The sequence below is a fragment of the Centruroides vittatus genome, unplaced genomic scaffold, assembly GCF_030686945.1.
Source record: "Centruroides vittatus isolate TY-2023 unplaced genomic scaffold, ASM3068694v2 contig_120, whole genome shotgun sequence".
NCBI lineage: Eukaryota > Metazoa > Arthropoda > Arachnida > Scorpiones > Buthidae > Centruroides > Centruroides vittatus.
In genome coordinates, this window is record NW_027120768.1 from 2,558,416 (window position 1) to 2,576,211 (window position 17,796).

Here is a 17,796-nt window from a genome sequence, read left to right on the forward strand (position 1 = left end):
TTTGGATGATGTCACTTCCGCCTATTCATGGCGACGGCATCGAACGAATCTGTATTTCACTAATTTATTTATTAAAGTCTTATTTGTAGTATTAAATCATCATATTTTAGGTATAATTGCTATATTTAGTGTTATAAGTGACGGTCCCTTAAGTGGCGTTTGTATTTGATTTAAAATTTCCCATTAATTAATTGCCCGAGGTTAATACAAGTTAAAATGGTTTTAAAATTTCTGTTAAGGTAAATATGTTAATAATTAATTATTTTTGAATATATTAGCATATTAAAGTTTAACGTAAGTCGTATTATTACGTTGATGATTTATGTGTTACGACACGCATTTTAAATTACGTAACAAAGAAAATGAACAATTGCCGTAAATTCATTGTAGTGATGACTTGAAGGATTATATAAAAAATTCTACAGAGTGCCATTTAAAGTTTATTCTCTGCATAGGTTTTTTTTTCTTCTGTATTCTATTGGACATCTTCCACATTTGAAAGATGATGCGGAAAGTTCGGCACATACTAAATGATGTAGTTGCTTTAACGTGGACAGAAACTGGTTTTTCTGACATGCCGGCGTTTGCTCGACTACTGCTGGTGATTGACGTGAACTGATGATTGACTGCATGCAAGTGTCGCTAGTTGCCGAATAAAAATATCCGATGAGTTGAATGCGGTCTTTGTCGAACATTATTTGGGGCCTTCGTTTTGTCAAAAGGATCTCGAGCCCACCATTTGATTGCGGGTAAATTTGCTTGGATGTCGAAGGAGACCGGTTTGCTCCAACGTTGACTAGTTTGTGCCGGGCTTAAGAGTTTAAATTCTTTAAAGCATTTTCCGATAGCTGTTTTTAGTTTTGCCAAATGTTATGAGGCAACGTGAAGAAATCTTCTCTTACTATATCCCGAAATAAATTGTCCCATGTTGTTAAGTCTATATTTTGATGGGCTCGCAAAGGCTCCCCTGGCATGCTCAAAATGTGGAAATGAGAGCAAAAAGAATAGTATGTAATTAGAATTGCAAAATTTCCTTAAGTTTGGTGTAACCGTACATCGGTAATTATTTTTGATCTGTTCGTTCAGTTAATCGTTCCATTGTATACCGATGCACCTGTAAAGTCCTGCCAGTGTCACTGATAAGCAGCACTGCCCATTGCACAATATGAGTAGTATATTATAATGTTGTACAGAAAGAATTGATAGGTTTTATTTAGGGAATGCTAGAAAGAATTTAGTAGATATTAAGTAGTAGAAAAGAGATAATGCATCTGGAAAAGTTACAACAACCTTGCTTAGTATGCATTTGACAAGAATTCAACTTAAATTATCCAGAAATATAGACAGAAGCTGTCCATTAACTTTAGCTAAATCATTCATAATTGCATGTTTTGATAATGAAGGACACAAACCATAAAAAGAAAAAAATATATCTGATTTTGACCTGTTAGTCAGTACAATAAGAAAAAATAAAGTTGTGAATTTGAAATTTGATTTAATAAAATGATGAAATCAAAAGATCTTGGCAATTTTTTTAAATGATTGTTCAGTTTCTTATTTTTTATGAATTATTGTATTTTATTGCATATAAGATGTGGCTTTTGTTTCAAAAATGGCTGTCTTATATGTGAAGTTGCCCTCCCCTTTGGCTAATGAATTCTCTTGTATTTAGGAAAAATGCCTTCAATAGGCTACAAGTAACTTCTCCCTAGGCCAACTCTTGAATTGTTTAATTAAACGTTATTCTTTCTTTAAAAAATATTTCAATAAACGTTAAAAAATTTTCACTTTATGGCAAAACGTTTCACAATTGACTGTCTCTTCACCCAACACACACTTCTCTGTAGGCTACTGTTGCAGCTGGAACTTTATCTTCTCCCTGTAGTTGCTCTCTGTCATTACTGTCCCACTTAATTTACATAATTATTTGCAAATTTCTTAAAAATGTAAAAACAGATCGACCGAATTTGAATAGTGGAAAAAATTTGGGGTCGAGTGCAAAGTGCAGGATAGCTTATATATGCTAAATACTTTTTCATAAATATTCTATGCTGAAACTGATGTGTATCTTATATACCATAAAATACAGTAGTAATTATTTTCTATATGCATTTTAATTTTAAAGAAAATTTTATTTTACAGGTATTTTGCAAACAATGAACAGCTAATCCAAAGAGTAAGTGTTACATAATTATTTTCAGTAATCAGATATTTGGTTTTTTTATTATTTTTTAAGAAAATAACTGTATTGTTCAACCCTTTACTAACACTGGAAGTATATTACACTTACAATCAAAAATCAAACCTGTTACTGGCATTTATCCTATAGAAAATCATTTGTGGGATGATCTTCTATAGGATAAATGCCGGTAACAGGTTCGATTTTTGATTGTAAGTGAAAATAACTGTGCAATCAAAAATATAAATTATAAGAATATCCATTACAAATACAATGCTGATTGATATAGGCCTATTCTGATTTTTGCCTCTAATCTGTATCTATAATGAATTGTAAATATAAATTAAATACACACATATAAGTGATTTTCAAGCCCAATTTATTAACATTAATTCAAATATCTAGTCGTGGTCGGGCTACATTCATAGTCCAAATGCAGTTTGTTGGTAGATTAATTTAGTCTAAATGTAATTAAATACAGTTTTGTAAATATTTATTCTTCTTCTTCTTCTTCTTCTTCCTCAGCTTTTCCCACTCTATGTAGGGTCGCTGTTTCTTATTGTTATTAACTCTCACTCTGCCCTCTGGCACTAGAGGCTTTTTTCCATATTCATTGTGGATTTGGCCAAGCCCACAAATGGAGCTGCTGAATGGCAAGGGCTTGACATATCCGGGACGGAGCACCTATGGAAAATTCTTGGGAGGTTTCTTGTCCAAATTTGATCCAGGGTCCTTCGAAAAGGTCGGCCGATGCCTTAACTGCCTCTGTCTTTCAGCCGTCTGGTATGAATCTTTTATAAACTATTGTGATTTGAACCAGATTTAGTATTATTATAAAGGAGTACTAATAGATAATTTTATTTCATATTTGTAGATTGTTTTTTTACCTGATCTTGAATTGTGTGTTTTATTCATTCTCTGTTTCCCGTATAAAATTACTGGTAATACAGTAGAATCATGATTACCCAAGGAATGTGGACCGATGCTACCTTGGATAACCGAAAACTCAGACGAAACGGATGGCCATGGCCATTTCGGATGAAAAATTATGAATATAAAAGATTTATACAATACATCACATTTACGCCTCTTTTTATACTCTATTGAATTTAATCATACATTTTATCATTTTAAACTTTCTTATATGAATTAGACTATAAACAGTGGCACATTATCCTATGGGCAAAAAGGGGCAATTGCCTGGGGCTCTGCCATTAGAGAGCCTCAATCCAATCTTTCATAAGAAAAAATTTCTGCAAAGAAAAATGTCTGAAGTTAACACTGTACATGGGATCCCCTAATTCAAATCTGCCTGGGCCCCACGAAGCTTTAACATGCCACTGAGTATAAATAGTGTATTTACAGGTTTGCCTCAGTTAATCAGGGCTCAGACTCATTATACTATAAATTCAGTCCATTCTTATATTTTGTTGAAATTTTTTCTATATTTTATTAATTTCTATTTATACACATAATAATGTAAAAGTGATTGAAGAATTTAGAATCAATCATAGATGTTAATTAGCATGATATATTTAGTTAATATTTGAATTTCCTATGATAAAGGTTTCCTTTATTTTGACTATAAACGTTTATTTATATGTTTTAATGAAATTCAAATTAACACACCAACACACAAAAATTAAATCTTAACATTTTTATCAACATATAATTATGTAATTAAAGTGTAAAATACCATTATTATAAAATACAATCAAATCTTGATATGTAGCCACCTCCATAAAGTGCTAACTATTTATCAATAAATATTTATTTATTTAAGTAATTCGATTACATCTTCAGATATTTTCTATAGCTGTCCGAGTCCTATCCAATTCGAAGAGCCGCACAGATTACAATATTTATGTTTGCTAGAAGTGAGTAAAATATTAATGTCTTTATATTATTTTAATATGTGTGTTAAGTACTGTTACATGTAGTCCTTAGTTAATGCAATTCATAAATTTTAGGCCAATTTAAATACTACACAGTACCGTTTTACAGTTTTAAAGGAGGTTACTACTAAGCACTTTGCTTAATACTTTCACCTACCACATTAACTAGGGACTACCTGTATTAATAAATGACAATGTAAATGAAATACTATGTAACAGTTTCTTTACACTTTGAAACAATATTTAATATATCATTTACAGAAAAATATATTTCTTTGTGACCATACATACATAGGACCTGGGCCTTAGCTATCTTTCACTAGTTCATATTCAGAATAAAATTTATTGTCTTGTATACAAGCGTCAGATGAGGTTGCTGATATAGGAAAAATTTGATCTCAGGATAAAACAGGGATGAGGGGAGATATGTGGGTATGGTAGGCACTGAGACAATTTTATTATTGAACCCTTTTATTTAAGAAATATAGAAGCTACAAAATTTTCTTAAAAGGCTTCCTTTCAGGACAGTGAGTGTTGGTTAATGTGTACCTAGGTAGCCAAGATGGCGGACCTTCCGGTAATCTCGATCCAGGATACTTAGTGACGTCAAGAATGGCCATTGCGCGATGAGATGTGTCGATGAAATTCCCTCAACAATCTATTGGCATCAGGGCAGAATCATGAAATTCTGGAGATGGGACAGGTGGTAGTCAATTGATGGATTGGAGATGGAGACTTTATCAGAAACACAAACATAAAGGAAAAGACAAAGTTTGTACCTTGACTTTGAGATAAGAAAATTTCTCGGTTCTTAGAGAAGGAGGGTTTTGGTAGGAAATCCCAGTCTTAGTTCAGGGAATATTTTGGCAGAAAAGTCTTCTCATGTCCTTGAAATACAGGCTTCTATTATTTTCTGTCCCTGATCACCCATTCTGATTGGTTGCTTTTCCTCGTTCTTGCTTCCTAAGTGTTTGTCGCTCATCCGTTGCTAGGTGTAATGAGATTTCAGGAGATTGCTTTTCTTTTCTTTTCATACCACCTTTTTAAACAAATTTTAATGAATGGTTTAGATCCTGTCCAGACCTCCACAATCATTGCTGTAATCATGGTACACACACATTCACTTACTTTAGAACTAAACACTAGAATTAAAAATAATTTTTGGGTAATTCTGAAGGTTTATTGACCAATATAAATATGTTATTATTCAATAAATAGTTATTTTTTTTTTATTTTTGGGACATTTTAATTACTTTTCTACTGGATAAATAGAATATTGAAAATATTTCAAAATTTTTTGACAATAAATACATTCAAACATGTTTTTGAACCTGAGACGTGAATTTTAACTCATGTTTGACATCAAAATTTATTCAAAGAACTAAATCAGTCCTATGTTGTATGTGTGCTCTACATCTCTCAATCTAGTATATTTGTTTTGTATATTTTACTTAATTAGAAGATGCAAAATAATAAACTGGAGAATGTACTTGACTAATTCCCTCTGTTTTCCTATGACTGCAACAACAACATACCTGGATAAGAACAGATTGATCAACACGCACAGCTTATCTGAGCAGAGGCTTGCCAATGCAATGCCTCAACATATTAGAAGCTGGCATGGCTAATTGCATTCAGTTTCTTTTCATTGCTTCCAAGTTTCTCTTTAATTATTGGAATCTTCTACAGCTGTTGTGGCAAAGTATGCTGTTTTTGAGCACATTATTAATTAATAGTTCTTAACTAAGAGTATACCCTCTATGTTCTTTATGTTACTACTAGAGAAAATGGTGATAAAACTAAAAATATTGTCTTTTCACTCTGTCTTGTTCTTAGTGTCATTCTTTTGTTCAATCTGTTAATTTCCACCAGGTACTGTGCTCTTCCATCTTCTATTTAAGCAGACCACTACAATATGTTGCTTTTTAATATATTTGTGAAGCTTATTATATAAGTTGTAACTTCACAGAAATAAAAATCCCTAGGAGAATCTTCAGATTCTCCTGATGACACATGGTGTGTGTTGACTGACTGAGAGTCTCGACTAACCAAGTGTGAAGTATCCTTGAATGTTGGGAATTGTATCAATCTCCGTTCTTTCGATCAACCATTCCAATTGGTTGATCTCCCTCATCCACACTTTCCAAGCGGCCATTCTCTCATTACTAAGCATAATGGGACTCCAACCCAGAGTGTGGGAGAGGTCAAACTCGAAGCTGAATTTGATCTTCCAACCGGAGATGGTTGATCATAGGATGACATTCCTTCTAAGATATATGACTCTGCATTGCATTTAAACATAAACAAAAGAGTGTCTGGCTACAAATATTTTTATTTACTGTTTAAAATAAATAAAATTTTTCTCTAAATTAACTGAATTTTTGCAAATTATGTGATGGTTCGGACCTGTCCAGGACCTCACAATATTCTATTATACTCTTCAGTCATTAAGTCAATAACATATATCATATTTATCTTTGTAGGTAAGGAACTGTTTGAAATATTCAATTCTCGAAATTTTAGGGACATTTCTAATTTAAAGCAGACTTCGCAGAGGTTAAGAGATTTTCCAAAGAGATTAAAACATGAATTAAAGGTGAGTATATTTCATAAATTATTTAATATTAAAATAATTTCAAGCCATTCTTCTTTAAGTGTACATAAGAATAAAAGCTAATGACAACAGTGATATACAGGATGAGTCAGAAGTCTCTATACAAAACACAGACTACCCAAAGGAATGCATTTGTGATCTGTATGCACATTTATTTTATTTATTATTATAAATTTATAAAATTTTAAACATTAGATGGAGAGTAGAGTGCTTTCTTTTTCCAGCTTCATTTTATAAAACAATAAAACAAAAAAATATATCACAACTTATTGCCAGTATAGAAAAACAAGACATATAATACAAACAGTTATTTATTGTGACATTGTCACAATGCCAGGCTGTAATTTTTAATTATATTTTTAATTTATTTAATTAAAAACATATGCTCCCCACCTCAAATTAGTAGTGACTTGCCCCTGTACATCATACTTTCCCTTTAACAACAGTCATGGCAGTCATCTATCTAACACCTTTCAGGAGAAAACATTTGAATTGAAATAACGTTACTTTTAGTTTGCATCAGAAGTTTGTCTATAGTTAATTGGGGCCTCCTGCCCTTAAGGTTTCCATATCTGGTCTCGTCTTTCATTTATCTGTGTTCCCAAGATTAAGAAAAGATGGATGGATGAACAACAGTGGGATTTTATATGGCTACAATTTTTTCAAATTGCAGCGCAATAGGTTAAGTTCAAGGCCAGATGGCCGAGCAGTTAAGGTGGCAGCCTACCCCTCTGGGGACCTGAGATCCAGTCCGGACAGGTCAAAAAACTCCTGGAATTTTTTAGGGGTGGTCCTTTCATTATGTCGGGCCTGTCCCTTACTACCTGCTGAGTCCATAATTGGCTTGCTAAAAAGGCTCTCTTATGCCCAAAGAGCATAAGAGAGTTAAAAAAAAAAGGGGGAGGTTGTTTGAAAATTTTTTTAAAAATATAACATTAATTTCAGTATACAAACAGTTCCAAAATTTTATACATCTTTTTTTGCCCATCCTTTAATATATATTTTGTGAAAAGAAATTCGCATAATCTTCTACCAGAATTTAATTCCTTTATCAAAATATTATTTTCATACATATAGATCTTACTAGAAGCATGAAAACAACTGCTATGTATAAATTTATAAAGAACAGTTGTGTAGATTTTACATACAATAAATGAACTGTATTAATTTGTGTTATGTCAAAATAATGAGACTCGGAATTAAGTGCATTTATCTGTTTAGCATAATTTGCAATTTACTTAGTAAATACTTAGGGGTGTCTCATCAAAATTCAATAACATATTACATTTTTGACTGCCATATAGGGTAGTTATATATAATTTTTTACTCATCAATTGTTCATAATAATTAGCAGCAGTAAACCTTACTTATGTACTGAGAAAATTTAGAGTACACATAATTTATGTGATTTTTTTCCAGTTTTGATAAGACACATAACACCAGATTTGTTAACATTGTCCGTACAATCGTAGTTTGTGATGTATAAGCGAACCTTTGCCTATGTATTTAAATTGTCGAATCACTTGTAGTTTACCGTATTGAATTTCTACAATACTAGTACCATATGTTTTATTTTGCTATTTTGAAGGTCTTCTCTAATAAAATATGTTTTCGCAGGAAGGATTTCGACAGGCAAACGAAGAACAGAAGAAAGGAAAACAATGATGTGATGCCTCGTAGGTGTGGGGTAAGTAAAGTCCCATGAAATTTTCCATCCGAAAGAAGTGGTCCGAACCGATTCTTTCTCATCAGGAGGAAGAGAAGCCGACTTTTGACCCATTTTTCCACTTTTAAGAATATGTCGGGACACAGATAGAGTTGGTTTTTAGCATCCCAAGAACAAAGTCTGTCTGAGAACTTTCATTTGTACAATAAAAGTTGAAAGTTGAAAAATATTGGTTAATGCATTTTTCAAACTTCCCAAACTCAAAACAATTAAATTAAAAATAAACACACACAAGAATTCTTAGTTAAATAACATTTAGATTTGACTCTATTGTGTTGACACTAAGAGGGCCTTTTTCTACAACCATCGTTGGTTCGGCAAGCCCCATGATGGACATCAACAGACCACTCGTGAAAAATTCCTGGGGTTCTCTACCCAGATTCAATCTCACACCCCCAAAGCAGTAAGCTGACACCTTTTCAGCCATCCAGCTTTATTTTATTTTAAACTTGTTAATCACAAATAAATTGAATTGCATATGTACTGTACAAGGTGGTAAAAAATATTTTTATGTAGGTTGTCAGATGGAAATTTACAGGTGATACGCAATTCAGATTTTCATCTATCAATTAATTTGCTTTTTATAGTCATATATTTAGGATTTTAAAATAATTTTCATATTAGCATCATTGTTCATTTTCCTCACTGCAACATCTGCTCATATACCGTATTTATGAAGGTTTATGAGAGAACCAGTGCAAAGAATTAGAGTATAGCTATTTCAACGAGTTCTTTTCCTGTGCTATCAATGTTAAATAAGATAATCAATCTCATCAGTTCATGCTTTGATTCCCAGGCGAACATGGTGTAGATTTTGTAATTTGATGAAATGCTCTAGGAGCATTGATCAAATATCAAGAGGTTGGGTGTGTAGGAGGTATCAGAAGGGATGTAGAATTTTTGACTTTCCTTGTAATAGAAACATTTCTGCCTTTTCTATGAAAAGGCAGAAATTACAAGGAAATTGGTTTGGTGCACAATTAATTGTTTGACAAACAACTACAGCAAAAAAAAAAAAAAAAATACGTTTTGGAGCTTAAACGTGTTTTTTTAAACTAGTTTCAAGTTTATAACGACAAGTTTTTCAATCATGCTAAATATGAAACACAGTAATACTGGTTCTGGTCTTGTAATACTTTCTTGCAATACGTTATCAATTCCTTGTTAATATATCAAGCGTGTCCTCTCGGTTTCGCTGTAAAATATTTTCTAGATAGCTTTTAGAATAGATTATCTTAGGATCTGTTCTGTATTTTTATTACAAAAAATAATAATAAATCGGCCTAACGATGAGTAAAAGCTGAAGAATAGAGGTTTTCTAGTAGCCATAAACTGAAACTACCGATTAGGGCGCCTCTAGCGTCAATTCCTAATATAATTTCGAACTGAGAATTCAAGATTTTATTTATTCGCAATTACGTAACGAAGACTTTCGTGTCGTTGAATACAGAATTTAATTTATATTTATTATTAATATTTATAAATAAAATACAATCAAGTTTTCGCTTCTATTTACATCCGATGCGTTTATAATAATAATCAGCTTTTCTGTCATAGACAGAATGATTCATACTAATACCAAACTCGAAAACGTGAAAAACTGGAAATCGACTATAAACAGCGTTAAGAATACCCGTTATTATTTTTAATTAAATACTTGAATTTCGAGATTAAAATATATATATATTATTATGATTATTATCATGATCACAGCGCCACACGACGGAATCCTAAAGTTAAAAACTAGTCAAACGACACGATCTGAATTATTACATAAAAGGTTATATTAATACTTCGGTTAGGGTTATAAATATTAATAAAAGTCAGTCGGTACGATTACGTCATTTGAATAATGGCGGATCACTCCGGGAAAATTAAACGTGGTCTTTCCATCTCTGACCGATCCTACCCCGAGATTACGTAATCACTTCGGATACGCACTTTCGAGCGCCGTATTTGACCCCGCTTTTACGCCCTATCGAACACTACATTTTCGATATAGGCAGTCCCGAATTGCGTAATTAAACTAAAGAACGGATATAACGTCACGAGTTTAAATAACGAAACGGCACGAGTATTCGAGATGAAATATTTCTCTAATTAATGTGTGTCGAGCTATTGTTAAAGCGTATCGCATTCTGCCTTTCGGACCACGAGACACTAGAATCGTCTTGCTCGTGCTCTCTTTCACAAAATCCGCTTGTGACGACGAACTGTTTCGTGTGACGAAACAACGGTTGTATCGTCATACGAAAGACTTGGTCGTCCTCTCAGAAAATCTTTAGTATTAGCGTTTTCGTAATACTTCGTTACAGAAACTGCTACTGCTCTGGAGGACCGGGTTCGAATCCGGATGGGTCGGTAAACACCCGGAAAATTTTTCGGGGGTGGTCCGTCCGGATATGTCGGGCACCGTCCCGTTATGGGCATGGCCGAACCCATAATGAGCTTGCTAAAGGGGCCCTCTTGGTGCCCACAGGGAGGAGTTAAAAAAAGAAACCTTTAAGAGAAAGTGTGGGTGCGGACACTTTCGGGGCAAGCTCAAATTTCCCCCTTCTTCTTACGCGAGACCTTCGATCGATTCCTCCTCAGTTCTTTAATTACGCCACGTAGTGTCGTAACAAACCGCGCTTTAATATCCCTTTCCGGTGACCGCGCTAATCGATCGGGTCTTTTCCGGTGGGGAATTAATAATAAAGCGCCGTAATAGGCCGATAACAAAAGCATTTGTTTCAGTCCTCTCGTGTTTATCGTCCGTAGCGCTTTGTTTTCTTTTGTCGTTTAGAGTTATTTTTGAATTACTTTAAAATATTACCCAATTAGAACCGGCGTTGAATTCGACATTTGTTTTCCCTCCCGAACGGGGGAAATTCGGATTTATCGCTGGTTTACGAAATGCCGGTTCCGCTGACCTGTTCTACATAATAACGAGGTCAACCCAGAATACGCAATACAAATATTGTCTGGATGTTTAGAATAGCTTGAAGATAGTCATACGTCATACGTTTTGTCCTCGTTCTCTAGAATGCGACAGACCTTTACACGTAACGACGTGTAGATCATCGCAAGTCGACCGTCTTATTTTTGTTTTGATACGAAGATCACAAGCGGCGCTGCTACGATACGTGACGCAGCAGCGCCGCCGCGTACGATGCATCAGCGCCGCCACGTGGGCATTTCTGTAAATTAATCTAGGTACACAATAAGGGGTTACGAATGGGTCGCTCAATGTTCGTGTATATATATTTACGCTCGCGTTACGCGTACTCATAAATGAAAATATTCCGATCTAATAAAAAAAAAAGCCAAATTTCGTTATAATCCACCCGTCGAGCCACGTAAGATAAGAACCACGAAGTTTTATTGGTGTTAAAAATCTGTACAAGGCGGGTTAGCGGCGAGGGGAGGGCGGAGGGGAGGCGGGGCTCCGCCACCGCCTCCGATCGCCGAGAAGCGATCCTCCACCGCTTAGCTGCCGGAGGGCTCTCCTTTCGGTGACTAGAGCTGCGAAGAGCGGGGCCTCGTCCGCCCTTCTCCGGAAGTTAGTGGCTTCCACCGAGGCCTTTCGTCTGTCCCTTTTTCGTCGTCGTTAGTGGGTCGGTTCCGGAAGTCCCAAGAGTCGATAAATTAGGGGGAGTGGACGTCGAGGGCGCTTCAGTCGCGGCCAAAAGCGCGGTTGGAGTAGGGCCCGGAATAGATGGAGCTGCCGGCGGTGCTAGTGCCCTTCCTCCTCCGGCGACGGTGGAGGATGCAGGCCACCAGCAACAACACGGCCAACACCAGAAGCACCCCGGCGATGGCGATCCCGATGGCAAACTTGCGGGTGGAGACGCAAAAGTCGTCCTCGTCGGTCAGGGGTCGTGCCTTCTCCTCTTCCTCTTCTACGGAAGAAAGTGACGTCAGAGGGGCGGGGGCATTTCTAAAAGAAATCAAATTAAAATGACACTTACCCGCCTCCTTTTGGGTGTCGGTGTCCTCGTCCACGTACAGACCTGAATACACTTCGACGTTCAGGTATTTGGGGTCTTCCTGTTCCCGGATCAGCTCACGAAGACTTCCGGTCTCTTCGATCCGATCGGCGCTCCGCCTGCTCCTACCGAACACCTGGTCCTCGTCGCAATTCGGGGGCTGCCCAACGGGAAATTCAATTATTAAGCTCGTGCCTGCTCGCGTCTAGTTTGTGACAAACGTCGCCGAATTTTCGGGTGTTGGGGAGGAATTAGAGAAAGACGGACTCACCAGCTCGCGGCATCCCCCGGTCTTCTTGTGGCAGAGTTTGACGTTGCACTGATAATAGACGGAGGGGGTATAGGGAAACTTGTGAGCCGGAAATGTCACCGAAGCCCTCGTCAGATTCCCATCGTAGTGGAAGGGCCCCATCAACTCTTCGTCTACGGGACACCTGCAGAGAAGAAGAATGAGGTCACGAGATGGGAGAAGAGGGGAGAGGAAAGCGCGTGCGACGACCTCGTTCTTACCCTTCGTTGTTGACGAGAGGCTGCTCCGCACGTTCTAGTCCGTCCCTGACGACGCAGTTGGTCACCTTCATCCCGTATTCGTCTGAAAAGAAAGACACACCCGTCTTCAATTAAACCGATCCTCCTCGCTCGAAACGAGAAGAAATAGCGTGAAACTTGTCGAATTCATTCGATTACCACCCCCGAAATAACGACGTCGAGATGATGTAGATTTCGTCGCGAAATGACGTAGAAAACGGACGGATCTTGCTGTCCAGTCGCACATCCGGACCTAATTAAGGGGGTGTGCTAACTCGCGGTTCTGATCCCGTTTATTAATTTATACAAAGTAGCCCTCATTTATACCTCAATATAACAATGACAAATCGTTATATTGAGGTGTCGTTAGGATCGCGATTCTGTGCCAGGACGTTATAAACTACAATTACGCCATACTAGTAGCGGTGTAGGAGTCACGAATCACTTAACAGGTACCACATTGTACAGTGTATACGGTACTCGTAGTTCGTGCAAGGTATACTGTACAGTGACACGGTTAGGCACCGAGTACCTGACAAGTACCTGGCTAGGTATTGTGCACTTTACTTAAGAACGAAGTGCTGTGCAGTGTTCCTCGGTTGGAAAAATATAAACAGGTAAATCACACATGTATACAGGTACTGTACGGTGCATACTCGGCTTTATACGCATAATACTAATTTATACATAATTTCTATAACCCAAGTATAAAACATCATTTAGAGTGGGCAGTGAGGTTTTAATATATAATTTGAAGAGGGCAGAGCGAAAATGGAGACAAAGGACCTTATATAAAATGCACTGTCGACTGTACTGTACACTGAACCATACTTAGGCAAGGACTTACTGTACAGTGCTTGATAGGGTTAAACGTGTCTTGACTCCTACATCGCGATTATCCGTATGTCGTCACCATCGTGTTTTCCTCTAAACTGCGCAGCTGCCTTTGGCTCTCCCACCTGTCTCGGTCAGTTTGATGTCGCCATATCTTCTCGGCACACCTGGATAATTCAATTGCTTCTAGGCGTTGCGACACATCTGCCCTGAGTTAGAGGGAGCACCGATCGCAATGTGACGATGCAAAGGATTATTCTTCCCAAATTTAAATTAAATTTAGGGTACAAAGCAGTTCTCCTTCTGCTGCTATGTCTAATTTTCTAGATGATTGTTTCTGGAAAAAGCTGAAAACTCGCTACGCTTTATTCCAGGAACTGTTCGTAATTAATATTTAATTAGCCGAGAGACCGTTAGAGGACCCCGAGGGAAATGTTTCCGTTAACTGAAGAATCACGCGACAATTTCTCCCTCCGAGGCATCGTGGCGTGAAATCGCGAAATCGCTTGGAGGGAGAAATCGTCGCTTGACTCTTCTTTCCGTTTCCTCCGCCGAAAACGGCCATTTTTTGCAGACGCCAATGCTGGAAACGTGAAGAGAACGATCCGGTTATGTTGTCGTTCATGTAGCGAATACTTAGTGGTGTCTTGACGATAATCATCGCGGCGTGAAGGTTGATGCGACGCGCAAGTCTTCGCGTGGGACTATTACCGAGCGAGTTCGTGTCGCTGTTCACATATTCGAGACGGGGCATCCCGAACTAGAAAAAGAGAAAGAGGCACTCACCTTGGGGCGGGAGAGACACCACTAGAGTCAATCTGTCTCCAATTTTGGCGCGATCGGCCACCTTCTCCTCCGACTGTCCCCGGAAGATCTTCATGCCGCACACCGGAAGGGCGCCCGATCCGGCCAAAGAAATTGGATCGGGGGTTCTGCGCGTAAAAATATAAAGACATTAAAAGAGGCGAGCGCGAGACGGACCCCTTGCCGGTCCGACGACGCGGGAAGAAGCGAACGGCGCATCTAATTCTCTAATAACCGGAAGGGGGAGGGAGTGTCTTCCTTGCCCTTCTCCAACCCGGGGTCGACGAACGTCGGGCGCCTTATTAAGCCGCTCGGCGCTCCTTTACTAATAAAATTATTCATTACTAATTAGACACACGAAAGTGTCAAAAATACAACGAGGAGCGAAATTTCTGGACTTTCCCTGGTGTAAAGTATCAATAAAGTATCATGGAGAAGGATCGACGAACCCGCTTCGTCTTTGAGACACTTCCATTCGTGGAGATGCTCGAAGTGCATCGAACCAAAGACTTCAGAGGATAGATTGATAGAATAAGGCAACGCGATATACGGGCGATCTGCCAAGAGGGGGGTGCCTCCCGGGAGGACTTCCCATGGGAAATTGGATCCTATTTAGATGTTAGAAACGTGAAGTAAACCCCGGGAAACCCGGCTAGCCCGTTGTTGAGGCACGAACCCGCGACCAACTCTAATAGTGTTAGGTAGTTTCATCCTTGAGCCAATGGTGGGTAAAGACTTTAGAGCAACTCGAGTCATTTGTCCGGTGTGAAATGTTTCTTAGAGACGCACCCTGTGGTCAAACTTTGGGTTAAGATCGAGATTTAAAGGTTCTATATTGATTGTATATAGCACTTTAATCGGTGGTGTTCGTTTATACTTTTTACTTTTGAATAAATCATAATCTGTGATGTAATAATGACGTAAAGTAGTGATAATGGTGGAACTTTTGGGTTTCCATTAAATTTCTCCTCTTCCCAATTTTTTCCCTACAAGTTAAATTCGGTTGAGAGCGGTGGCGCTTAACACTACTAATTTTCCCTAAAGTTCACCTTAAATACGAGAGTAAAGACGAAGATCATATTCGGTCCTGGTCTCCGAAAAACTGTTCCTCCGGAGATCAGGACACTAGAAACCCGATCAACAGGGCTCTCAGTATTGAGAGACATTTTGAAAATTGAAATTTGGTAACACCGAGCAGGATTAATTTCGTAGAGAATATGAACTGTGGGTCCCCTGTAGTTTGTAATGTTAAATACGGTGCCATGCAACTTATATGAGAACTGTGTTATTCGTGGTTTTAGATCATTCGGGCATACCCTCCCCTAAATCATTAACTCGGTTAATGGAGTTTGAACCGTATTCTTTTATGGTATCTGGAAGATTTATAGTTTAATTTCCAAACACCAGAACAGAATGTAAGAAAGATCGAGGGGTTCGGAGAAGCGCGCGCGCCCGGTTCAATCCAACTATAGTAATGGATGATCGCGTTCTGACACCCACCTCCGTCTTTAAACCACCCCGACCGGTATTTCTCCCGGAAACCCTGTCGCAATCCCGCCTTCCCACACCTCTCGCCCACCATCCAAAGGGTTTTTACCTGTTTTTCGAAAAGGAAAGTTCACACTCGACCTCCAAGCATTTCTCGCGTTTTTCCGCCGCGTGGCTTTTTCCTTCCGGTTTCGCCCCCTCCCTTCCGTCAAGAGCCGAGACCTGGATCGGACCCGACCGGAAGCAAGGTCTCCCACCTGTCACCTTTCCATTTTAGGTAAGAAACTCACCTGAAGTTGGAGAAAACCCACACGCCACCGCGTCGCTTAGCAACGGCGCCGCCGTCTCCCGATAAGGACATTCGACGCCTCCGCCCTTCGACGCGACCCCCCCACTCTCGATGACGTTTGCGTGTATCTAGGAGCCACCAAGAAAGGGATTCACGCGCAGCTCGTACTCACCCCACTTCCCGTTGCCAGTTCAGAGTTTCCTTCCGGTTTTCGTACTTGCATCGGACGTGAAAGCCCTTTCCCAGGCCGGTGACAAGTTTGGGGTGAGGCTGGACCACGATGGTGTTGAAGTACTCCACGCCGTCGCCCTGGAAACGTGTGAGACGGAATGAGGAACGGAAAGAGAAAGAGAACGAAATGAAAGGGGAAGATACCCACCGAATCCGAGCTCATGGTGTTGCAGGAATGCAGGGGCAGTCGGTACTCCACTCTATGGCCCGCGTGAGAGTATTCCGTCAGACAGGAGGAGTTCTCCGCCAGTCCACGGGGGTAGACCATGCCGTTGAAGTCGCGGTCGGTGGCGATGGACACGCGGATGTCGCCGCTCCGACACACCACAGAAACGTCTTCCACCTTGGCCGCATCTGAAAAATAAAATAAATGGAGCCAATTCATTTACCGGGAAAAGGCACGCGCGCCGAATATCGTCTCTCCCTCCACCAACGGCTTCCGACGCGTCGCGCGCTCACACTTTCTCTCCTCTCGGCCGTTCCGCCAAGGAACGGAGCTTTTCCCGTCCGTCAATCCCGAATTTCGTGGCGTTGTCACTTTCGCGCCTTCGGACGTCGCCCCGAGCGCGCGACGATGACGATTTCGTCCGTTTCTGGCCACGGGACGAATCCAGAAAGCCAAACTAAAGCAGAGGTTTACGAATTCCGGATCCGGCGACGGCGCGACGCGACGCGACGAGAGAGAGAGAGAGGAAAAACGGAACGGGTGCGAAATCCGTCGGCCGAGTCGGGCGGAAAGACGGGAGAAAGAACTAAACGGGGGACTTACCTAGAGTGTTGAGGGTGGCCGTCGAGCGCCGGACGATCCACGACACCTGAAAGATAAAGCTGCGTTTAGAGGGTCGGCCGAGGGGCGCCGACGGACGACGCGGGTACTCACCAGCAGGCACAGCAACAGACGCTCCATGCCGAGCCGAAACCGAAGACGCAATGTAAGTAGGTCGCGGCGCGGATCGACCCCGATCCGCCGACGGGACGCCCCCTCCCTACCCGTCGGACCGGTCGAAAACGAGAATTCTCGTCCTCGACCGGGTTACGCTTCGCGCGCCGCCGACGAAGCGGAGAGTTTTCCCGACGCCGCGGCGCACGCGCTCCGGACGGCCGCAGGGATCGTCGCGGCCGAACCGGTCCCTGCGCGTGGGAGAGCGGGTCGAGGACGCCCGGCGGAGGAGATACCCGCGGCTTTTACCGGAAACGGGCGGAGAGATGCTACGCCCCTTCCGCTCATTGCCCGGAAGTC

The 17,796-nt window shown here is 39.9% G+C and overlaps 2 protein-coding genes across 3 annotated transcripts; one reads left to right on the forward strand and one right to left on the reverse strand.

Annotated features, from left to right (window-relative positions):
- The first annotated feature begins 111 nt into the window (after positions 1-111).
- Positions 112-8,583, forward strand: LOC136985053 (protein NCBP2AS2 homolog). 2 transcript variants are annotated; one of them, XM_067282259.1, is made up of 6 exons: positions 112-239; positions 2,143-2,176; positions 3,996-4,056; positions 6,558-6,670; positions 8,306-8,375; positions 8,441-8,583. In XM_067282259.1, exons 1-5 carry the CDS (start codon positions 217-219, stop codon positions 8,351-8,353), a joined length of 279 nt encoding a protein of 92 aa, XP_067138360.1. In that variant the 5' UTR covers positions 112-216; the 3' UTR covers positions 8,354-8,375; positions 8,441-8,583. The 2 variants fall into 2 exon arrangements, with proteins under 2 accessions (XP_067138360.1, XP_067138352.1); XM_067282251.1 differs by having other exon boundaries at positions 8,306-8,583.
- Positions 8,584-11,753: 3,170 nt separating this feature from the next.
- Positions 11,754-17,588, reverse strand: LOC136984921 (cuticlin-4-like). Its single transcript, XM_067282064.1, has 9 exons — positions 17,437-17,588; positions 17,326-17,371; positions 16,705-16,910; positions 16,498-16,634; positions 14,531-14,676; positions 12,893-12,974; positions 12,654-12,816; positions 12,365-12,542; positions 11,754-12,295 (listed from the first exon to the last, which is right to left on the reverse strand). Exons 1-9 carry the CDS (start codon positions 17,461-17,463, stop codon positions 12,069-12,071), a joined length of 1,212 nt encoding a protein of 403 aa, XP_067138165.1. The 5' UTR covers positions 17,464-17,588; the 3' UTR covers positions 11,754-12,068.
- Between the last annotated feature and the right edge of the window lie 208 nt (positions 17,589-17,796).